The sequence below is a fragment of the Clytia hemisphaerica genome, unplaced genomic scaffold, assembly GCF_902728285.1.
Source record: "Clytia hemisphaerica strain Z4C2 unplaced genomic scaffold, Clytia hemisphaerica genome assembly, whole genome shotgun sequence".
NCBI lineage: Eukaryota > Metazoa > Cnidaria > Hydrozoa > Leptothecata > Clytiidae > Clytia > Clytia hemisphaerica.
Window position 1 is genome coordinate 1,596,503 of NW_027103968.1, and position 25,124 is coordinate 1,621,626.

Consider the following 25,124-nt stretch of genomic DNA (forward strand, 5'->3'; position numbering starts at 1 on the left):
AAAAATTTCTTCTTTCGTTCTTTAGATGTCACTTTAACCCTTTACGACTTGTGTCCCCGATGAGCGTCCCAGAGGCAAAATTTCGAAAAAAGCTACTGTCGTCCAAATTCATAGTCTAGCAAGCTAGACGACTAATTCAGATATAGTAATAAAACAAAAAGTAATGGAGGGAACAAAGTTTAGTCGTCTAGAACCCTTTGTGCAAGCCAAAAGCTTCGTATTAATAATGGTTTGCTATTGCTAATGAAAAAAGAATCTAGGGGGCTTGTTCGGAAAAAACGGTTTGTTTTGATTTCGTAAATCGATTTGATTGGTTTAGAAAAAACAATCGAGACGCACACCATTGGTCGAAACACATAAAAGGAGAAATCAGAACACACAACAATTCTCTCTCGAAAATTTTTTCTCGTTTGTTTTAAACTAACTCCAAACAAAAGAAGAGTGTCATGTCAATATTGCAATTATAATTTTTTTCCCGCTCAAAAATTTTCTTGAAAAAAGAATGTGTGTTGATTTGTTGTGTGTTAAAAATTTTTTTTTTCGTCTTTCATTTTGTTTTGAGAGTTTGTTGTTGCTTGATCAAAAATTAATTTCTCCTTAACTTTCGCGCGCCAAATTCTTACGGAAGTACCCCCTTCCGAGAAAAGCTCTCTTTTGTTTTCAGAAAAAACCCTTTGTTTTCTCGCTACGCAAGTTTCTGCATAGCTAGCCGGGGATTCTATAAGGCCGGAACACCGGATTCTTCCAGTCGTTTATACAAACTAATATTATCCCGTAACAATTATCGTATTATCATATAACGCCTATACTACTGTATTACACGCATTATAAACGACTCCAGTCTACCAAATTCAACGAAATTACGCAAAACGCATACAACACAATAAAATAGTGTAGAATTGAATGGTGAGCCCAACTATGGGCTATTGGGGCAAAAATAGACCTGATAATTAATTTTCTTTTTAAATATACTAGTAGAATGCGAAAATTAAACTAAAAATTCTTCAAAAGTAGCCGAAGTTCCAAAATAAGAGGGTTTTGAGCCCAATTATGGGCTATTGGGCTAATGGGCTTTTTATTAAATTCTTCAAGTAGGGGCAAAAAAATTAAACTAAAAAAAAGTGAGTAGCTCTAGAATAACATTGTTTCTAAATTCATTGATTTTAAAGTCTATTCGCGATAAGTGTGCACTCTTTTTTCATTTACCTATAACTTTTGAAGGAATTCTTCAATTTTTTTAAAATTTGGTATCATTGGAAAGATGTTAGTGAGTGGAACAATTTGAAATAAAAAAATCTTTTAAAAAATTCTAAAAACGAAGATGAAAATGAAGAAGAAAAAAATAAAGATCTTTTAGAAAGGTGCTATAACTATCATTATCACTTGAGATTGTGATTGACTACTTTGCACGTCATATTCACAATTGCATGGCCCCGTCAGGACAGTGTCTGCCTATTGTTGTGCTGATAAGTTAAAGCAGTTTTTCTTTTCCTCTTTCAGACCAATCTTGCTCCACGTCCGTGTCAATTCAAGATCAACAAGCTAGATGCTGAATAGACCTACCTGATGATAAAGTTAGGCCATACTTTGGGCATTACTAAATACGCATCTTTGTGCGAAAAATCAGAAAGATCTAATGATAAAATCTCGAGAAAATGCCACTACACGCTTTGTTTTATAAGAATAGACTTTATAAGAATGTCCATGATGGAAATAGCCAAAAAATTAAGAATAATGCAAAGAATATCACCATCATGGAATTTTGCTACTCAAGCTAAGGATGCCTTTTTTGAGCATTGTTAATTACAAATTGTTAATTACCCCCAAGTAAAGCTCACTCCTTTCACAAAAATGCCTTTTTATGCTTGAGACGTATGTACTAAATGTTAAATCTACTAGTAGTCTGGATTAGGATCTTAACCTAAGGATGCTGTAAGAATATTTTAGGATGATTTTCCCAATATCCATGATGAAATGGATTTACACCATTCTTATAAAAAAGTGTATATACTATAATTGAGGGATTTCTTTTTCTATACGAAGAGCTACTTAGAAAGGATTGCTGAAAATGCTAAGTTTTATATTATATAACGATTCATGCTACACGCTAAAACGACAAAGAGAATATGAAAACAAATGTAGAATCTCTCTAACCTTTCCAAGGCAAGAAAAAGTGAAGCCACTTATTTCCCATCAAGAGTGCGCCTAGAATTAGCTGCGCCGCAATCATGACGACGGATTGTATTTAGCGGTTCCTTCGTTTTTGAGGACTGAAATCTAGTGATAGATTTTACTTTCAATCTGGCGTCGTTTGTGTAAAAACAATGCGCTGGCGTTCTGGATGGAAAATAAGTAGCTTCATTCTCATCAAGGAGTATCAACTTTAGCCCTTCGAGCTTGGTCAATGGGATGAATACTGAAACCGAAACTGTGAGAACGATAGATAGCGATTTTATTCAGCACGCATACTTACTATACTGCATTGTTTCTACAAGAACAAAAGTAACCATGGCAATCATCCAGGATTTTATATGAAGCATGAACTTCTAACGACTGGACGGAGAGCTCCTCATATATGCGCGTAGTTTTCATTGTTTCAAATAAATAGGATGATCACGTTCTGTTCACGTGATATTGCGTCAGAAAAAGTCGAGGTCTCGCGTGTGAAAGTGGAAATTTTTGACTTTTACAAGCTTTTTCATCAAAATATTGACAATATCTATTGGAAATCTTTTAAATACAGATTCACATCCAAATATAAAGGTAGGAGTTGGATATTTATTTCTTTTTTCTATGAAAAGAGAGGGGAAAGTATGTTGTTGGAATGAGAATGCTGACAGGCTGATGAGGTTTCTTCATACTGACTCTCTAACTAGAATTATTAAATTTTTTTTGATTTTCACAAATCTTCCCTCTTATACATTACTGATAGTACAGGAAACAATTTAGCAAATGTGCTTTCGAAGAACTACTACCCTACTACCTTCACTGTCCTTCACTCAAATGTATAGAAAATTAAATATAGCTATACCTTTTTTATACCTTGTCAAAATTGCTTTTTTTAAGAAAGTACATTTTTTTACATTTTTAGGATTCTCATTCTGTGGTGTCAACAACAGAAAATTCCGTATTATTATTATTATTATTATTGCCCCCGCAGGAGCGTAGCGACGAGGAGGCACTCATAGTTTCACGCATATAGATATTGGACTGGAATCTCGAAATTTTGTTGCGCGTGTTTGTTTGTTTTGTCGCCCAAGCATCCCCGTAGTTAGTCTCTTCCGTAATTGTTCGGTTTTTTTCGGGGACGGTAGTATACATATTTTCATACTACGTTATATGCTATTACTATTATTACATATTACAATTTTAGTTTTGATATAGCTTTGAAAAGCTAAAGCGAGTGTTATAAATGCAAATCATAACAGTGTTTATTAATAACAACCTTTATTGTTTATAGAGCTTCTTAAGCTTTAAAATACCATCATATGGTCGTTACTCGAGAAGGTCCTTCTTACAACAAGATACCGGCTAAATACAAAAAAGTTGAATGTATGCATATGTAAAGTTGAATCCAAAAGTGGTTGAATGAATGTTGAATGTCAATCAATGTAAACAAACTTTTTCTTTTGGTCTTCAAAATAGATTTACCTCACTTAGAGTTTTTTCACTGTTTTTCAGTGTGGTAAATCTTTTTCAAAAGCCTGCAAAAAGTTTGTTTACATTCGTATAACTTTACATGCGCACATTCAACTTTTTAATGCAGTTGTGATAGCCTAAATAACTTACGCTCCAGAGTGGTTTGGTGAAATAGCTCCAATTCTGGCTTTCCAAGTTAGAGATGGACCTTCCCGAAGGCATTTAACGCTGGTTAGACTAGGTACACAGACAGTCATACAGAAACACCATAAAGTGAAAGTATATGTAGCTATAAACTCAAAAAGTCTAGCTTCCTGAAGGCACATCTCTTCATTGTCTGTGCTGCTCGGAGAAAAGATTGCATCATGAAAAAGTACTGTGCACTTGAAAAAAAATTTAGGCGCATTTCAACTTTTCTCGACTGTACGTCTGAATGGACCACAATGATATTCCTTTACTTTTCTTTTGACCAATAAAATAGAAGATTTTGTTTGAGAAGTGCAATCACAGCGTACGCAAGTGGAGGCCGGGCCTTAACTAGGATTGGTTTCTATTTCACCCTATTTAAGATGGTGCAGAACTTTTTGATAAATTTCATACGCATTATCCTCTTGACTATATTTTATTAGGCAAAGTTGCAATAGAGAATTGTTGAAATATAGCAGCCAATGAAAAAAACAAGCTATTTCTGATTGGTTACCTTGTTAATTTATTCACCACTATATATTTTGCCTACAATCTAAGATGTCTGCGGCATTATCAGAAAAGGTCTATTTAGTGGATAATAATCACGATATATATTGTTGTAAGAAAGAAACTAGGAGAAAAAAACAAACAGGAGATGTGAAAATCTGTAAGCTAACGATACCATAATTTTTGAAATATATTTTTGAGAAGCTTTTCCAGCTTTTCCTTAAATTTTATTAAATTATCAAGCTGCGAATTCTTCAAGTATTTTGTTAATGGAATATAATTTTTTTTCAAGCAAATCAGCCTCAATCAATCAATCAATCAATCAATCAATCAATCAATCAATCAATCAATCAATCAATCAATCAATCAATCAATCAATCAATCAATCAATCAATCAATCAATCAATCAATCAATCAATCAATCAATCAATCAATCAATCAATCAATCAATCAATCAATCAATCAATCAATCAATCAATCATCAATCAATCAATCAATCAATCAATCAATCAATCAATCAATCAATCAATCAATCAATCAATCAATCAATCAATCAATCAATCAATCAATCAATCAATCAATCAATCAATCAATCAATCAATCAATCAATCAATCAATCAATCAATCAATCAATCAATCAATCAATCAATCAATCAATCAATCAATCAATCAATCAATCAATCAATCAATCAATCAATCAATCAATCAATCAATCAATCAATCAATCAATCAATCAATCAATCAATCAATCAATCAATCAATCAATCAATCAATCAATCAATCAATCAATCAATCAATCAACCAACCAACCAATCAATCAATAATTAAATCAATCAATTATTCCTGATTATTTTTTAATGTTTTAATCTTTAAAGCATTAAAGCTTTATAAGTGCATGACATGATCTTTATGTGGGGGCATTTAGTGAAAGCTATGACTAGTTATTAGTATATTAGACGCATTATAAACGACTCCAGTCTATATTTTTCCTATTTTCTTCACAAGTCTTGGTCAAGTCAACACGCTACTGCAAAAAGCGTGGATGTGAAAGAAATTCTTAGGTGAATGAAGCACCTAATTCAAAGCAAATTCTTTTGAAAAATAATTGAAGACATGTCAGCGTAATTTGACTAATTCCCATGAAATTGTGATAGCAAAAGCAGTGCAAACTTTAGATTATACACTTCGCACCAGCCTAATAGGGAAGTCTTTGTCAGTAAGACTTTTAAACAAAAACTCAAAACTCAAAACTCCAGTTGAGTTAACAAATTATAACAAGAACGATGACGTAAATTTTTTTACTTGTTTTTATTATTACTCTTATTGAGTATATTTTCAGTACTTTTTGTAAAGAATAAAGTTGTTCGGATTTTAATTATCTTTCCAACGATATATAATATGTAGGAGTTTAAAACACTTTCGGTTTTGACAAAATTTTATTTCAAACGATGACGTCATTTTTCCAACTTTATTTTGATTTTACTCTTTTTGAGTACATTTTCGGAATATAGTGTAGGCAAAAAAGTTGTTTAGTTTTTAATTGTCTTTCCAATGGTATATAATATGACATGTTTTGGAGTGACATATTTGTTTGTCAACAAATGCCGACAGGGACATTTGACACTTGTCTCCCCTTAAAATTTTCATCTATAGACAATTCTGGACCACTGTGAAAAATTTCACGATTTTGTCATGATTTGCACAATTGTTACCTATCTGACACCTAACTGACTACACGATTGTATCCGTCAGTTAAATAAAAAAGTGGGTGCGAGTACGTAACAACCATGTTAATTTTTTTAGGGAATCGAGTACTTTTATCAAATGCTGCCGAATCCTTTACTTTTCAACTACTGAATGTTTTTTTATATGTTTTTATATTTCAGCTACATGCTAAGCCAAAGTTTGTGCTAGGCTACTAGCATAGTAAAATAAATAACCGCTTCAAACAAAGAAAGATAACATAAATAAAAACTCTTTTGAATTATCATATAAAAGCGCGTACACGTTTTTTTTTTATAAGAATGTCAAAAATTTTCGAAGCCTTCGGATGTTCTTAGTTTTTTGGATTTGAAGCCTAAAAATGTTCTTAAAATGTTCTTATTTTCAGCATTTTTTGAGCATTTTGATGTAATTTCTTAAGAAAATGCATGTTTTTAAGTCTCCAAAGCCTTAGAATGTTCTTAGAATGTTCTTAAATTTTTGGGCCTCGAAGCCTTATGTTCTTATATAGTTTGTTCTTATAAAAAAAAAACGTGTACTTGAAACAGCTACTCAAACACGCCAGCTTACATTAAATGGAGATATTGGAAGTTTGTAATAAAATATATCTGACAATCTATAATATAGAAGTGATCCAGAGTAAAAAAGGCTTTCAATAATACACCTTTTCGACCGTAGCCGCCAATTGCCGCGCGGGGATTTCTTTTTTTACCACCCTAAACCGCCCCAGTCTTTTTTTTCGCACCTATAGACAATAGAAAAAAGTTTAAAAAAAGAATTGAATCGAGTTTAGGGGGATAATTAAATAAAAAAGTGGCACGCGCCTGACCGCGTGACCACGGTCGAAAAGGTGTATATAGACGTAGTATCTTATAGAACTGAATTATGATATTTTAATAAGTTGATTAGCTTCGACGTTGAGTCATTATTGATGCTATTTCCATGACCTGAGAGTTTATTCACTCCATATTTAATACATATCACCACTTCTGAACTTGTTACTTGACTCTCAGTTACTAAAGTGCTATTTTGTTTTCTCCAAAAAAAGATTTTTCGCTTGAAGTCAGGTGCGTAATACATCATAAAAAGTGGATTGCAAGCAGATGATAAAGCGAATGTTGTTGAGGAGCAATGCCATGCGATGATTACTTCGGGATTTTCTTGGTAAAGTCCTTTGTTATCCATAAACCAAAATATTAAACTTGGAATGAAAGCCAGAGCGAATATAAAGAACATGAGAGCAAACATTTGCATTAAATGTTTTTCTTGAAGTTTTCGTTTGTTTCTTTCTACTGCAGTTTCATCTTCAGATGGTCGCAGTGTCTTTTTTCTAAAGAAAGATTAAAATGTGGGTCAACGCGGTCGAACCATGAAGGTAGAGCATCAACTGGGTCATACAAAGACTCCCAAAATGGTACATGGTGCCTCTCTGCTTAATGCTCGGCAACTAAAGAGATGGCTTAAGGGAATGTGGAGAAATCCAGTGGCACCCCCTCCCCAAAGAAACCTTTGGGTGTTGACTGCGGACATTAAGCTTACCCATACTGAATAAATCAATCTTCGGCGAGAAAAAAACTTCGATGTTTCGTCCTTAACACGGGATCACTGAGACAGAGCTGTAGTAAACAGAGGGTTATTCTTAGCAAATTTCCAACTGTTGTGTTCTCAAAATTTTCGCATTTCAGACATTCATTTAGCGAGCCCCTCACTAAAAACCGGGATTTTTAATCTCGTTTCAGTGAGTTCCACTTTGACGATTTTCGAAAAATAGAAGCCTTTCAAATGCTTTGACGCAAATTCGATTTTTTTGCTACTGCAGGAGCTTCGAAAGTTAAAAGTGACGTCAAAAAGTCGAATGTTTAGAGCCCGAAAACCCGGGCTCAAAACATTCGAAAGTCGCAAAGTGGAATAGACGTTAATTGCGTAGAAAAAACGCGGGTGACGTCTAGTATAGGCTAACATTCATTTGGTGATTTGACCATATTTGTTCCGTAAAAAGGTTAACATTGTGCATAGATATTACCTTTCAAAGGCCTTCTTGATAGCGGAACAAGAAGTGAATATCGTGGAAACCCACAAAAGTGCAATGAGGACAACAAGTATAGTATCCAAAACTAGAATCCAAACATGATATCGAATTGTGTACGAAGGATTGTTATAAAAGTTTTTCCATATATGACAGAAAACTTCGCCAACACAAGAAAATAAGATCGATCCAATCCACATAAAAACCATACATGTCTGAAAATGAATTATAATAACAGTTAATGTAGCAGGTGATTAAGAAGGTCCCACAAACTCCCAAAAATCTCTGATTTTTCAAATGATGATTGGTTTACGTTTACGTCCTCAGGACGTAGCAGAGCAGTAGAATTAAGGATGAAGAGTTCTTGATCATCCCAAACAATGTTCATACGTTACGGTTCCGTTCCAAAACGAAACAAAACGGTCCCGAAACAAGTGTGAACGTCAAAATTCGAAACATCAAAAAAGAAGACATTACAAAGCAAAACAGATCGAAACGTTTTCGTTCCACTTTTTTCATCGGAACGGAAACGCTCCGTTATCTTGTATTCTTGATCCGAAACATTCTGAAACCAATATGAACACACTCGATCCGTAACGAAAATCATACCGGAGCGAAACGGAACACTAACGTGTGAACATGGTCTAAGATATTCGAAGATAATTACCCACCTATAGCAAGAAAAATAGATTGGTGTGACAATAGAATATCAATAGAATAAGGAAAAGAAAAGAGGATTCCATCCACGGGAGAGTCTTGCAAGTCAGAGCAAATCATCAGCGGCGAGACTCTGAGAAAGTGAATGTGGATACGGTACCAAAACCATTTGTAAGGTCAAAACCCTCTCACCATGCGTACGAGGTTGTTTATAGACGATGTTATCGCCCAGTACAAAGGCGGGAAAATATGGTGGTATGGCGTTATGGTGGTATACGGAAAAAATCGTCGGGAGAGTTTCGAAGACTGGCAAACTCTACCGACTGTAAACTCTTGTCGGCAAAAAAAACCGTTTGCGAATTCTTTTCGGCTTTGGGCTTATTTCTTAGATAGTGATTTGTCTTAGACTATAGCATAGCCTAAGTTGTTTATTCCTCACCTTTAACTTCTTTGGAGTGGACGCTACATGGTGGAAGACTGGGAATGTGATTGATAACAACCGATCGATAGCTGTCAGCAGAAAACACAGCATACTAATTTGCAATGATGTCACGTATAAACTTGGTGAAATGATATCAATTAATTTGAAATACAATGTCTTTTCAAATACACTTCCATAATGGTAACTTCCAAAATAGTAAACTGCATTTGACGGACCGGCAATGGCAGAATTGTAAAAATCAACAATGGATTGTCCAAGCATTAGAGTGTTGATATTTTTTCGTTTTTGTGAAGATGATAGTTTCTTATAAAAATGTTGAATAATGTAAGCGTTGAATAGAGTCCCAAAAACGGACAGAATGCTGGTGAATATACCATTTAGCAAATTGGAGGTCTGGAGAGCAGTATTTGTTGCGTTGATGGCCATTGTGATTGCTTTCTTTGGTTGATTTATTTACTAGTTGCGCTAAAATATAAAAGTTTTAACTTCAATTTCAAATAACGCTTTTTCAGATGTGATACATTGGCAGATATTTATGAGATAATTTAACATAATCATTAAGTCACTAAGTTTAATCATTTCAGTCGCAGAGCGTTTCACTTTTCAAAACAGTGATTACAAATACTGATTTAATATTCAACTTAAAATAAAAGTATCCATGGCAACTGGTACATTAACTCCAGTAGCACACAGGCCTCAAGATTAGTTTAATCAGATATTGACTCATAAATTCCTAACAACATATGAAACCAATTTCAAATTTTAAAATCCCCAAAATGTCCAATACGCTCTTCCCAAATTCATTTCTATCTGTAAAATTTTGGAATTTCCAAATTCTAATTTTATTAATTCAAATATTTTACAACTTATACCAATAGTCAGAAGATTCCACAAAATATTATGCCTGGGTGTTTAGCAACGGTGATAAAGAAAATTATTTTATCGCAGTAAAATCACGAACTAATCCTACCAATCTTACAAATTTTTATCTTGATGAGATGAAAAATGGAGAAGATTTTCAATATACACTGTGTTCCAAATAAATAACTTCCTTTTGATAAAGTTTGCTGATCTTTATATCAATTATATTTCAAGCTTTAATACACTCTTTTCGAAAACGCATAAAACCATTGCGGGCTTCATCATTTTCAGTGTCTTGTTGCCTAGCTACTTCAACGTCATTAGACAATTAGACATGACATAATTAGTATTTGATTAATAAAATTTTTTCGGAAAAAATGCCGTAATGGTCGTTAGAAGCAAGAAGATATAGCCTAAGGCTATATTTGATTAAAAAAACACACCGAATCTGGAGTAAGCATTTACCACAAGAATTCAAAAAAATAACGCTTAATTAAAGTGCGAAATTCATCCAAGAAGCGATACGCATATGCTTGCCTGAGAAAGGTTGTAAAGCCTTTGGCTATATATCATTGGTTTGAAGAGGCATTCTATCCTAAAATAATCCGCAGTGATTCAAGTATATCCTGAAAAGAGTGTTTTTACCATCATAGAAATGAAGACACCCCCTCCTCACAGGCCCACTGGGACCCCTTCCCACTGGAAATATTGGCTAAAATATCATCCCCGGTAGAAAGCTATACTCCGCATTTTTCGACCCCACTGAAAATAACCAAATAAACGAATCCTCACTGTAAAATATTTGAAATTTTTCCCATCACCACTGAATTTTCTGACTTGAAAACAAAAGATCTGAAATCCCCAGCTAAAAAAAAGATGGGAATATCAATCCTTTGAGTTATAGCCAGTTATTTTCATCCCGACTGGCTGAAAAAATCCTGCCGGGTCTGCGAGAAGGGTTGTATGAAGAGTCCGACAAAACATTACAGCTTTCAGAAAACATACGATTAACTTTCGAGGAGTTTTTTCCCCTCTTTTAGCTACATATATGCTTTGAATTATGTGTCCCATATAGGCCCCATAAAGTGTTTTAAATTAGAAGATTGTAAATTATTTATTCCAGGTTTTATTTATGTTGACTAGTAATAATTTCCTTATTTCTTTAAATAACCTCACTGAATCATTTTAAGACCTTATAAAACAACCGGAACGAAACCTACATTATAGAAACCTATAGGGCTACAAGGGACAACCTATAAAGTCTTTTGAAAAACCTGAAGCGAAAGCTTTTTCAATTCCGGACTTTCATTAGTCTACACAATAGACATCTCCAGGCTTTTAGGCCTTAAGAACAGGAGTTTTACGCTCGAAACGAGAAGATGTGACGTAGCCTAGACTTTTATAGACTCGAAATTTTTTTGTAAAAGCGAAAATCTTGTTGTATTAAAAAGTCATTATTCTTTTGACGTTGGTAATGAAAAACGCGTTTTTATTACCAAAAATATCATATTTGTTGTGACGTGATACTGTGTACCGGGTGTACCAAAAGAATAAGGTCCGAAACTAATTTCTCTCTTAATCAACTTTTCAAGATCAATACGAAAAATATCCAAGCTCTTCATTATTATTTTATTGCAAGTTATTGAGAAATATCCTCTCGTATTTCCCTGTTTTTACAAAGCAAATCATTCTTGCTCATGACAAAAATGATTAACCGTTTGAAAATGGATAGATTGTATATACTAATTGCTAATTTTTGTCCCGACTAAAAGTTTCTACATACTAATTGCAGTTTAGTCCCGACTTGAGGGATCTATATTCTAATTGCACTTTATTGCCTAAATTATGGTTTCTATTACTAATTACAGTTTATGGTTCCGCTTTACGTTAAAACTAAATTCTGAAATCTCGATACATTTTATTCTTTTCAAAATCCAATCTCAAACACAGCATCTTTTCACTTTTCTATGATTTTGATAATATTCACGAAGGGTTTTATCACGTCCATCAGTAAAATCGAAAAATGGTGCAAGTGGCTCTAAATACGAGAATGCGTCATCTTATCTTTCGTTTCCGAGCGTAAAACCTTTAGAGCAAGGCAAAAAGCCTGGAGCTGTCTATAGTTCTGGAGGGGGGGGGTTCACTTAGGAAAATGGAGGTACGCGGGTATATACCACACTTAAGGGTGTAAAGGTGCCTTTTTTGGACCTTCAAAGTCCTTCTAAGGGTCGTAAAAATCACAATATCTAATTTCTCCCCCCTAAGGGTTACAAAAAACGAAAAACTACAATGTATCGAATCCCTAAAAAGGCTAAATTTTCCCGGTAAGAGTCCCAACATTAAAAAAAAATCGTTTTTCGTCGATCTTAGACCATAAAATTCCTGATTTTCAAAAATCGGGCGTCGCCTCCCGTCATTTTTCGGGTCCATTGTGTAGAGTAATTGTTGATTATTCTTTCTTTTTCTACTTGAAAAACTGTAGAGAAAGTGAGCATTTATTGTTTTCTTATTACTTCATTTTGTTTTAGAATTCAAACCTTTTTATAAAGCATTTCAAAGTTATTTTCAAATTTCTACCAATGATGCCTATTCATCCTTTTTCAAAAACTATTTATTCGGCAAGCTTGACTCGTAGTTCTTGTGCCAAAACAACAAAATATTGATGAAAACTTTTTTACTGAGTAAAGCTTAAAGCTATACAGACGTTGCCCTTTATACAAGAAATTCCTTCAGATAATTTTCCTTGGAGAATAATAGGAATCGAATTTAGAAATGAAAAGATCTGTTCTATTTTTCGGATCGAAAATTTCTTGAACAGTCATTTCAAGGAAATGATTTCATATTTTTCCAGGAATCAAATGAATCTTTTAAAATATTGATTTAGAATAGATGTACACTGAAAGTCCAGTCAGTCAAAAATGAAGATAAGATACGGAGAAAATAATTTTTTATACCCTGCGGTGCTGTAAACTTCATTTTGAATTGTTCGTTTCTCTCCTCTTCATTTTTGAAATTCGTAAAATTATTTTTTTCGAAAATTATAGAGCTCTGAATAATTTTTAAATAGTATATGAGATAATAATAAGAGCATAATAGATATATGTTGAAATCGAAACATTGGTTGACAAAACACTACCTAGACCAACAAATAGTTTCGAATAATTCTAGCATTCTTAGAGGGAAAAGTTAGACAGCTTTGCGGTTCTTATTATATATTATTTGATCCGATTCCATACATTCACCTGATTGATACTAAATTGAAAAAATATAAATTCCTTTTTCCATGCAACATATAATAAATAATACACGTTCAAAAATATTCAAAAAAGCAGTCGAATTTATTTTACAACAATGATGCTAGGGTAATATAGCGTAGCGATTTGTTTGGGAATGAGTTTGGGATAGATTTCTTATCTTTGCACGAATTACTTATTCAAACAAGCAATTTTCAAACTTTTTTCTCGTGACAATAACTTTAAACTACTAGATCTAATATTTTATTCGAGCCCACCCTTAGGGAAAAAAACTAATTTGCGAGGATAAAAAATAAGAAACATACCACGCTTCTATTTTATGGACCAATCATACATCAGTATTTCCAACAATGAATTATAAATGAACACCAGGGCGTAGGGATGGGTTGGACATCGATTTCGATTTATCCCTGAAGTATTCCCATTAAGCTTCAAGATACCTCACATTCTTGGCGGCCACTTTCAGTACGCCCCCGGTTTTTGATTTCTGTATATTTTTCCAGACCCCCCTTATTAGGCTTCCCTGTTTATTATTTTTTCTCAATCAAGGTCCCTTATTATTATGATCCAAAAAGCGTGATTTTAGAGTAAGAATACTTTATTTGTACTTACAAGTAGAACTTCCAAACCCCTGGTAATTAAGGCCCCCGTATACCAAAATTCGCGAATTTCAACCCCCGTTTATTGGGCATCTGAAAGTACGGCTTACCAGTATGCGAAGTTTGGTCAAATGTTTACTAGAGACATTTCAATAGAAAAGAAAAAGAAAATTATCTAAAAAAATGGTCTATAAAATTCCACTATACAATTACATTTAAAAACAAAGATTTATTTGGGCGATTCTGGCGTGAAGTCGTGGTTGTGTATTTCAGGAGTGTACGTCAAAATGACAAAAGTTACCCACAAGTGGAGTAGGAGCTGCAAGAAAGAAAGAAAGAAATGTTTTCCAGGGAGTTATAAAGGTTAATCTGAAATTACCAAGGAGTAAGGGTTTGTCCACCCTAACTTTACTGTGTAGAATTTTTCAAGGGCAATAGATATCTTTTTTGTCAGGGTTTTGGATTTTTGGATCGGAAACTTTGGCATTTTTCTAGACGATATCCTAAAAATTTCCATATTTCTGGCTTGGCAGGGTTCGTCCATTCCTTGTATGGATAATTAAATAGAAAAGCCCAATGTTGAGAGCGATCAACTGTAGAATTAGCTTCTTCAGACAGACTTACCATATAAAAGATGACCATAAGACGAGCAATCGGGTAGCGTCGCAGGAAGACACCGAGTCGTATACTGAAAAAAGCAACAACAAAATAAGGATTTAAACCGAAGCGAAAGGAGAGTGAGGTAATGAATGGCCTAAATTCTTGAATTTATCTCTCATTATCAAAGGATATTGTTAAGTAGTAGTTTTGAAATATTGGAAGGAGAATCGACACATAAACATCATTAGGTTCTAGAGAATTCAACCATGTTTCAGCCGGGGTTTTTTTCAAGGCATTTAAAAGACGAGGCAAATTGTGATCAAGCTTACCTGAATTTATCAATTTCGTTGACGGTGGACCTCCAGCGAACATTCCCAGTAATTTGTTTCGGCATAATGGTATTCATCGGTAGTAATTTCGCTTCTGAAAATTAAAAGAAAGGTTGAATGAATTATCACCACGTTTCAGTGACTTTTCCATCTCCGTCAGTTTAATTTAAAAAACGTGATAGAAACTTATTAATTTAAATTTCACCCCCCCCCCCCTCCAGTGCCGCACGCAAACTTTATTGGAAAAGAAAAACATTGAATATTTGCATAATTCAAGGAAGATCCCCCATTATCTAAGAAGACCCCACCCCTTCAGGTAAGAAGACCCCCCTTAACTGGCAACCACCCCTTTTAACACCCCCTTGCTTTTGGTTCATCAAAACCCAAGACCCTCCCCTGAATGTAGGGGGGGGGGGGAGAAACTATGGTATCGAATAGAAGAACCTCGAATTAGAGAGCGTCAACTGTACTGAAACATTTAACAACTTCAGCACTTTTTACGCCGGTATTTTAGTGACGTTATTTAGAATTAATGGCAGGCGTGAGGCAGGGCTTGCTCTTCACTAAAAACATCAAAATAAATTAGCTGTAAAACTACTGATTACCTCCAGTGCCATCTTCGATATCGGTTGATTTATTTCGCTTGATCAAACTGTTCTGAATGTCTTTGTATTGTTTCTATGAGTTCAAGAAAAGTAACAGATTTGAATTTTTTTGTGAGAACGTCAAAGTGAAACTGTTGACCATCATCGCCTGTCTGCTCGCAGTTTGAGATTTTCCAAACAAGCTAAGCTGTGTAATGTAGTAGAAACATATCCTACATGGCTGAGAATTTACCAACAAGATTGTGTGTAATTTCAACGCCAAACGTATTCCTTTACACGTTTTTTTTATAAGAACATCCAAAATTTTTGAAGTCTTCGGATGTTCTTTACTTTTTGAGTTTTAAGCCTAAAAATGTTTTTTAAAACAAGTTCTTATTTTAACCGTTTTGTGAGTATTTTTGACCATTTTCCTAAGAAAAAGGCCATTTTAGAGTCTGCAAAGCCTTGAAATGTTCTTAACTTGTTCTTAACATTTTGACTATTGAAGCCTTATGTTCTTATATAGTTTGTTCTTATAAAAAAAACGTGTATTACAAACCTCTAGTCGCTCCAGCTGTAAATTGAGTGAATTCTTTTCAGTGCTGAGCGCTTCGACAACAGTTTGTTTGTGTATGAGGCTGTCTGTCAACGTTCTAATTCGATTCTCCAGTTCTTCTTGCGAGGATGATGAACTTGCTTTCACGTTAACCTACACAAAAACGAGTTAATAAAATTCTCACGCCAAAACAACTCAAAGAAACATAAACATTACCACATATGACCTTCTTAACACTCACAAGGTTTTTGTAAAGTAAGATTTGTTTTTGGTGACTTAATTTTCATTGACCAAGAGATCATCTATAAAGTCGAGTAATTTTTTTTCCCCGTCCGTGCGTGTTCGAAATATGGAGCATTCGACGCAAGTCAAGGTAAACGAGGCCTCCAAAAAGTGTCGACAATAACAGCTATAATCAAGTCTATGGTTATTCTACCTTAAGAGAAGAAATTTTCGCGGTTTTTTGACAAATCCAGACAAATCCGCAAAATTAAATTCCGCCAAACACGAATATTCTCAGGATTGAAAATTGGTTATTTTAGACGAAATAGGCCATATTGTAAACAAAAAGTTCTCTCAACCGCGAAATTAAATTCCACGAAAATTTCTTCCCGCAAAAATTTCTTCACTTAAGGTATTGTAGACCCCAGTTCAAAAATGCTTATTTGAGTTTTATGAATCTATCTATCTATCTATTTAATTAAGTAGCATTAGGCGTGAGCCCATATTCGCCACATATAAAATTTAAAGTTTAAAATAAATATTATTGTTATAATGTACAAGTTTTATTAAAATTAAGGGAAATAATATAAATACTAGAGCAAGAGTTAAACAAAGTTAACTAAGGCTAAGACTAAGGCTATAGTACTTAAAAATAAGAAAAGTGATATGAAAAATGAATTAATGTGCTAAGTAAAAATTTTTATTGATATACAAAATAAAATAAAATAAAACTCCTTCCTAGTATTGAGTGAACCTCAGAAATAATGCAAGAGATTAGTAGATGCTAAGCAGGAATGAATGACTTACTTGATTTTGAAGGCGTTTTACTTCAGCTTCGTATTCCTGAAATAAATAGGGTAAAGGCATAAGTATGAAAAGTGGTACCAAAACAGAACCCATAGGTTACCCATTACTAACTGAAAAAAAACAAATTTGTGTGGCAATTTTTTGTTTTCCCTAGCCCAAGCTGGTAGCCAATTAAATCGGAAACTCAATTGGGACTTTGTTCAAAAACTTTTCCCTGAACCAAAGCAAGAAAAGACGGGTTTCATTGGAGTATCGATTTGTTGAACAGTTAGTTGGGTTGTTTTATTGTAAACGAAATGAGTGTCACGTGGAAAGTATACAACATTCTCTCATACCTGATTTTTGCTGATTTGAGATTTCTTCAAGCTATGTATTTCCTCACGAGTGAAGTGTAATTCCTATTAACCATAACAAAGAGAATATACATAACCTATTCTGGAATACTTTTTTGGCATGTGAGTTAGATCAATCGAAGTTTCGTAAACCAACTATCTTGCATTTACTTCATGCTTAAGCGATTGGTATCTATATCGGTAATATAAAAAGCGAAGCTAGTAATCAAAGTGCATGTTTCTCTACTACTTGTTTTAGACTATGAAACAAGTAGATGAAAAATATTTCACCTGAATATATCTTTTCATGTCTTCTTCAGCCGTTTGTCTCTTTTGAACTTCATCTTGTAAAGAGGATTGAAGTGTCTCGATTTTGTCTTGATTATCATCTGAATCGTTCTTATGCAACATATCCAAATCCTACATTCAAACACAAGAAAAAAAAATTCTTAGACTGATGATTTTACGGATCGGTATGAATTTAGTAGGGGAAAAAATGTCGCGGGAAAGTGACGAAAATTTTGAGGGGGTGATGAAACTTTCCCCCAACGAAAAAAAACCCCGACTAAATAAAACTCAGACATTTTTTTCCCCCGATAAAGTAGCCTGTTAGACGGAAATCGCTTTTTAACGTAGTTTAAAACAAATAAAAAATTTGGTTTGTTCCGTTTTTGTGGGGACATGCTGGCTATGAATCTAGATACTCTGATAAGAAAAGTCGATCCGTAACATCATTCACGAAAAAAGGAATTCTGTTGAAAGACTAAAGCGACCGGCAATAACTAGCAAATTTATGTATTCGCACTTTTAAGGACGGCGAAATGACTGAAGCGATTTGGAATAACCAGCAGTTTTGAACCGCAAAATCGAGGACAGTAAAAATCCGTCGTCCTCAGTCAGTCAGGATCTCTAGTCAAATTAGAATCTTACCGTCTCCGTCGTTGAAAAACACACATACATAAACTCGCTGAAAAACCCTGGCTAGAAGTCAGTTATCCTTTTTCAGACTAAACATATGAGTATAGCCTAATTTGGAGTCCTTTATCCAAAATGTGAACATGTAAGCGTAGTTTCAGGTTCACTCGCTTTAAGAGCATACCTTTTTTTGAATTTAGACTAATTCCCTAGAGAGCGGTTTCGACAGTGTAGCAAAAATGTACGCTTAATTGACTTTCGTTTGTTTCTTTACTCACCAGATATTCTTGTCGCAGTTGTTCCATCTTATATTTGTTTTGTTGAAGTTCGTCGCGCACCATGTCTCGGTCTTGTCGCAATTCTTCCAGTTCCGATAGTAAAGTCGGTGAAACGTCTGAGGTGGAATCACTCCCTTGACGTAATGACGCTATCAACTTCTCTTTGGCCTATAATGACAGAGAGAACTTTATTGGGGAGAAAAAAAGTCGAGATTTCTCTTAGTCGGGGAAAATTTAGTCACTTTGCAAAAAATTTATCACTACCCTCAGTCAAATTGCTGAGGAAATATTTGACCGGAGAAAAAAAACTGCTATCCTAAAAAGTCAATTCCATCTTCAATTTCAAATGTTTATCGTGAGATTTCTCATCTCCGCGATACATTTAGTAGAATCAATTTAAAATCGAAACTATATTTCGCCTCATACCTTAACGTCACACACATAAAGATTTTTCGCTATTGACCAGCTTCTTTACTGACTGAAACACTAGCCCTGCCTGGAGAAAAGTCAAAATTAAACGTCGATAAAATCCTACTCCACTCATTACATTTGAGTGGATTTAAACTGGAAAACAATTACATCAACCGAGTTGGCAAGAATACCTGAAGAATACGAGCAGCTTTGTCTTTATATTCTTTCAATTCCTTTTGTGAATTTTCAGCGGAGTCTTCCGCCACTTTTACTCTCATTTCCAGCTCCCTTGTTTTATCTGCGTAAAAAGGAAAAAGTACATTATTTTGAGTTAGTGGTCAAAGTGAAGTAAAGTTTTTTCTCTGAGGCGGAAAATGGACACAACAAATTAGCCCACAGGTCTTCAATATTTTGCTAAATTCTAAGGCGAAAAAGCCTCGTGTTTTAACTTCGCAGAGACGGAAATCCGCCTAAGACGGAAGAATTGTGAACACTGAGTTATACAGAAGCTTGAAAATATAATAAGGAATAGAAGACTCTCAGCAAGCTACATGCTGAAGGGACCTTTTAGAGCTACAATTTATAAAAAAGCTTGGAAATATAAGATATAGGAGACTCTCCATATAATACGATCTATTCTATAAAAAATTTTCAAAATTGTGATAAAGAACATTATTTAGAATTTTTACTGTATGCATTTACCCTTGGAGTGCGTAGCTTTCTGTTTAAATGAAACATGGGTGTAATTACTGTCTCTCCAAGACAAATGCATTATCTTATTGGGACTCATAATAGAAAAATGAGATTCTTGAATGATTCGAAAAATTACATACAAGGTTACAGAACATTACCTTTTCCTTGCGTTTGTTTACTGTGGAGATCTTTGATGTTGACAGCGTACTGTTGTTGTTCTGTTTCTAATTTCGTGTTGACATTCAGTAGTTCGTTCTAAGAAAAAAACGGAAGGGAAAAAAAGTCAAGTAGCTTTAAGGTAAATGAGAAATTTCGACGATAGAAAAAATTTAAAATTCAAGTAATTCAGATGTTAAGACTCTTAATATGCGTCAAGATTGGAATCTTCTAGAAAACGAATTATGGGAGAGCATATAAAGTCCAGGAGAGCAAGAAATTGCCATAAACTTCCCTTCTTCCTTAATTTACAGATACATCACCAAATTTTTGTTTGACTCCCGCCCTGTCACGCAGTCAGAGCAATGATCAAATATTATAAATCACGGACATTCAATTTGAGCGATTCCACAGAAAAATTTCCTCTCATACAAGCTATCATACCTTCATGGAACTATTTTCGAGTTTTTCTTTTCGAAGTTCATTTTCCAGTTCTTCCATCTTTTGACGTAAATTACTCATGACCGTCCCTTGGACACCCGATGCTTCACTGTGGTCTCTTAGCAACCTAAATTGAAATGAATGTAAACAGTATGATAGTAAAAAAAAACAGTAAATTGGGATAGACATTACCACGTAGAAAAAAAGCCACGACGTCAAGTATAGGTTAGTCACTTAGAACTTTGGAGTGCTCTAATGACACTCTGGCGTATTCGCACTAGCGTACGAGTCCTGGGACACGTATCTGCGGATAAATCATCCACTCTTAACTTTATAACACTATTGAATCTAACGAGATCGGTTTAAAGACGTAGTCGAAGGTATGAAAACTCATGCAGGATTGATTGAGACAGAAATCGAAATAAATAAATTTACAGACAGATTTGTCTTCTATGTGAAGGAACTTTGGTTGAATAATACGCATTTCTCTGCATTTCTCGAAATACATAAAAACATTGCGAAACCTCATTTTCAAATTGTTGGTGTTTAGATACTCCAACATCGTATGTCATAGTTTAGTGTGAGTTACCGTTTGCACTTATGTATCAAAATAATGGCAGTTTTTGGGAACATATAAGATAAGTAATTGTTCTATTTGAATATGAGTCCTGAATATGAGATTTTTAGTAAAGCAATAAGTTGAAAAGTCAAAACTTACTGTTCGTTTTGTTTTTGGACATCTTCCAATGATTTCGTCTTCCCTTGTAACTCAGCATCAGTTTCCTGTATACGAACACGAAGCACAGCCAGTTGCGAGTCTTTCGCTTTCAAAGCTTCGTTCAGATCAGCTTCGCGATTCTCGAAACCAGCTCTTACGCGCTCGTAATCTTCGTTCTGTTGGTTACGACGGTTCTCGTAACGTGTTCGATATTTCTCCGTTTCTGAAAGGGAAAACACAGCAATATAAGTGATCACAATTCTGTAATTGATCGATCCCCTTGAAGAACAAGGATTTATCTAGGTCGAAGCTATGCGCCTTTCTTACCGGAGGTAAAAATAATGGTTTCACGAACCGAACACCAACTCAACTCTTTGATGAATACCAAAGACAGTGCTTCTATTTAATCCATACAGCTTAATGAACCTACAGGACCAACTAGAAAATGGTTTGTTCTTGGTAAGGGCAGTTATGATACATCTTAATACTCTTCTAGAGAGAATTGGGTTAAAATCATCTTCCTCTGGATTATTTTATAATCAGATAGTTTTTGAAATTGAGATTTTGCCCATTAACTCAAAAAAATGTTTGACCCAAATAATATTTTTCAAAACTGTGATTCTTTTGCTTGAAAGAATTTCATCACTTTAAAAGCTTTGTGTAAAAAAAATGGGAAAGGAGTTAGACCAAAATCTTAGGAGAGTAACTTTCTAAAGTCAAATGTAAAAGAAACGACATGACTACATCTAATTAGGTTTTTTCCAATCTAAAGAAACGAAAATTAAACCTTTCTGTTGTTCTTTCAATTTCGACGACAAGGTTGCCAACTCCTCATGCAACGATTGTAATTCATTCTTTAGTAACGTATTTTCAAGATTTAGACTAGAAACTCGGCTTTCTCCATCCTTGCTCTCTTTACTATTCATTTGGTGGATGAGTGGTTCTTTCTGAGTTGTCGTCGTCGGTTTTTCAATGACGGGGACTGCGTCAACTGTATCAATGTTTACAGGAGAGATTGACGGTTTTGCTGATAGTGGAGGGACAGTGTCTATGGCTGAAAAAAGGAGTTGTTGATTGTGGCTTTTTTGGCGAAAATTCGTGTTGAAAAAGGGCTATCACCTGCGATTTCATTTATATATCTTCTGTTATGAACAAATAAAAAGGAAGTTTTAAATCTTGCTGAAACTTTCGACGCATAAGCGATGTCTAAAGGACAAAAGAGATTTTTAAGCAGCTTGTCTATACCTGGTCCTTCTGGTCTGGTGGAAACTGTCGTTGTAGTTTGGCTGACTGGGATTGTGGAAGCGGTCGTAGCGGAAGGACGTCGTGGTGTCGAGGTTTTGGGACCTGATAGATTTCTAGTATGACCTTTGATAGCGGTTGCTGGTGGTGGGTTGGAGTTGAGGAATTCGAACAACATGTCCTCCTCCTTCTTGAGAGAAGATGAACTAGATGAGCGACTCATGTTTGGTGAGTTTGTTGCAGAGGATGAAACTTGCTGTAAAGGTTTGTTGGTCAATACTGGTGGTCTGGTGGTTGTTGAGACTGAAGCTACAGGTGTGTAAGTACTCGTGGAAGCTAGAAAAAAAATTGCGACATAATATCAATCAAAAGTTTGAAAGCATTTCTTTGTGACCGCTGTACCAATACGCTGATAGTGAGGTGATGTGTGGTTCTAGTCATGTGTTAAAAATGTCAGAAATCAATAAAACAACAAAAAACTAATAAAGAAAACAACGAAAAGTCTGAGTTATCACAATTAAAACCAGCCAATGTTGAAAGAGAGCAAACTCTTAAAAGATCTAATATCTAGTAGGTATAATTCAGGTCAGCAAGAATCTAGACAGGATAATATATAAATATTCGTGACCAGTCTGAAAAAGGATACCTGGGTTCGTAGGTAGTGATTTCCGTTCGTTTTGAGTTCCACCAAAGAGATGTGATGCATTCTGATATTCTTTGGAAGAAGCAGTAGTGACTGGTGATTCTTGTTCGTAAGAAGGTGAAGCTGTGGTCGGTGCTGGTTGTGTGACATTATGTAGTGTGTCTTGTATGCCAGATTCATTTAACGTTTGTGCAGCAGTTTGATCGAACTTGGTCAACAAGTTTTCAGCCTTGGACGTGAAATCTGATAGCCAGGACATATTTTTTTAAACTTTATTTCTGCTTTATTTCATCTGAGAAAAGAAAGAAAAAGGTAGAAATCTATATTCAAGGAGAAAAGAAATGCAATAAGGTTCTCAAAGAGGTTATCGCAACTGGTTCTTGTCAACTTTGATGAAATATGGGTTGTATTCAAGACTCATTGTCACATCACCCAAAAAGGATAAACAGAATGGTGGAAGTTCCCTTTTAATTATTAATTAAAGAATTATTGGCGTATTTACATCACATTATATTATATTGTATTTAGCATAAATTTAATTACAAAAAAAACTATCAGAAACATTCGGAAGAGACTTTTTTAAATCGATTTTTTTTGCCAGGCGTAATCTCGATAAATAAAGATGACACAATACCTCTGATGAAAACGGCGAAAGAGTTGACAAACAAGAAGTTTTCAAAATTGCAATATTCGTTTGTCTGCATATGGATTGGGCATAAATTTAATGAATAAGTCTTCACAGCTAGTCCCTTCATTGAATAGTAGATTGTAAAATACATCTGATTCACTCAAAATAAAATCTTTGTAGATTAAATTTATGGTTTATACGCAGTGATAGTTTTTACTTCTAAAAAAAACTTCGAAGCTAAAAGTTATTGAATAATCTTGAAAAGTAATATAAAAAATACATCATAATTGAATAAAAAATAAACTACCGTGTTTTTTACACTTTTCGAAAAGTGAATTTTGACTTTAAAAGCTCATAAGCAGAGAACAAGTTGGTCAAATTTAAAAAGTGATGTCTCAAATTTTAAGTTAGGATATCTACTTTCTAAATATCAAAACTCCAAGCACTTTGGGACATTTGTTCGGCCTCAAGACGTCGGGAAACGTCTGAACTTTTTCGTGGGTCACCCGGTATTCAAAAAAAGCGTTTATTAAAGTCCATGCATTCGCTTTAAGTAGTGTATCGCTTTTGCTACACAAGAAAAGAACTACAAATGATATTTCAAAAGGACTTTAATTCACTTCCTCCATTTATTACATAAAAATGATGAAAATGCATCGAAAATGCATCGAAAATGCATCGAAAATAAATTGTTTATGGAATCTTAAAAAAAAGTTTTACTATAAAAATATCAAATTATTATAACAGAAATTACGGCTACAAATCTTAAAAAAAAAGTTTTACTAAAAAAAATATCAAATTATCATAACAGAATTTACGACTACAAATCTTTAAAAAAAAGTTTTACTATAAAAATATCAAATTATCATAACAGAAATTACGGCTACAAATCTTAAAAAAAAAGTTTTACTATAAAAATATCAAATTATTATAACAGAAATTACGGCTACAAATCTTTAAAAAAAAGTTTTACTATAAAAATATCAAATTATTATAACAGAATTTACGACTACAAATCTTTAAAAAAAAGTTTTACTATAAAAATATCAAATTATCATAACAGAAATTACGGCTACAAATCTTAAAAAAAAAGTTTTACTATAAAAATATCAAATTATTATAACAGAAATTACGGCTACAATCTTTAAAAAAAAGTTTTACTATAAAATATCAAATTATTATAACAGAAATTACGGCTACAAATCTTAAAAAAAAGTTTACTATAAAAATATCAAATTATTATAACAGAATTTACGACTACAAATCTTTAAAAAAAAGTTTTACTATAAAAATATCAAATTATCATAACAGAAATTACGGCTACAAATCTTAAAAAAAAAGTTTTACTATAAAAATATCAAATTATTATAACAGAAATTACGGCTACAAATCTTTAAAAAAAAGTTTTACTATAAAAATATCAAATTATTATAACAGAAATTACGGCTACAAATCTTTAAAAAAAAGTTTTACTATAAAAATATCAAATTATTATAACAGAAATTACGGCTACAAATCTTTAAAAAAAAGTTTTACTATAAAAATATCAAATTATTTCAACAGAAAATACGACTACAAAAGCTGGCTCAAAATGTTCCACATTGTTTATTGTTGAAGGATTCAATGTTGCAACAGAAGTGAAGATAATGTATTAAGTCTAATGTGGCCTTATTCAT

The 25,124-nt window shown here is 33.9% G+C and overlaps 2 protein-coding genes across 2 annotated transcripts in view; both read right to left on the minus strand.

The window, feature by feature from the left end:
- Positions 1 to 6,541: 6,541 nt before the first annotated feature.
- Positions 6,542 to 9,640, minus strand: LOC136810479 (growth hormone secretagogue receptor type 1-like). Its single transcript, XM_067067044.1, has 3 exons — positions 9,177 to 9,640; positions 8,078 to 8,295; positions 6,542 to 7,384 (listed from the first exon to the last, which is right to left on the minus strand). The coding sequence occupies exons 1-3, from the start codon at positions 9,603 to 9,605 to the stop codon at positions 6,925 to 6,927; spliced, it is 1,107 nt and encodes a 368-aa protein (XP_066923145.1). The 5' UTR covers positions 9,606 to 9,640; the 3' UTR covers positions 6,542 to 6,924.
- Positions 9,641 to 13,235: 3,595 nt separating this feature from the next.
- LOC136810481 (golgin subfamily A member 5-like) overlaps positions 13,236 to 25,124 on the minus strand; it is a 30,805-nt gene continuing 18,916 nt past the window's right edge. Inside the window, exons 2-17 of the mRNA XM_067067046.1 lie at positions 22,824 to 23,112; positions 22,181 to 22,513; positions 21,723 to 21,989; positions 20,936 to 21,158; positions 20,221 to 20,344; positions 19,779 to 19,875; positions 19,119 to 19,225; positions 18,517 to 18,684; positions 17,615 to 17,743; positions 17,327 to 17,389; positions 16,992 to 17,027; positions 15,966 to 16,115; positions 15,428 to 15,500; positions 14,823 to 14,916; positions 14,518 to 14,581; positions 13,236 to 14,212 (exon numbers count right to left, since the gene is read on the minus strand). Coding sequence (XP_066923147.1) covers positions 14,123 to 14,212; positions 14,518 to 14,581; positions 14,823 to 14,916; positions 15,428 to 15,500; positions 15,966 to 16,115; positions 16,992 to 17,027; positions 17,327 to 17,389; positions 17,615 to 17,743; positions 18,517 to 18,684; positions 19,119 to 19,225; positions 19,779 to 19,875; positions 20,221 to 20,344; positions 20,936 to 21,158; positions 21,723 to 21,989; positions 22,181 to 22,513; positions 22,824 to 23,079 — 2,274 coding nt within the window. The 5' untranslated portion in view covers positions 23,080 to 23,112 and the 3' untranslated portion in view covers positions 13,236 to 14,122. The remainder of the gene's footprint in view (positions 14,213 to 14,517; positions 14,582 to 14,822; positions 14,917 to 15,427; positions 15,501 to 15,965; positions 16,116 to 16,991; positions 17,028 to 17,326; positions 17,390 to 17,614; positions 17,744 to 18,516; positions 18,685 to 19,118; positions 19,226 to 19,778; positions 19,876 to 20,220; positions 20,345 to 20,935; positions 21,159 to 21,722; positions 21,990 to 22,180; positions 22,514 to 22,823; positions 23,113 to 25,124) is intronic.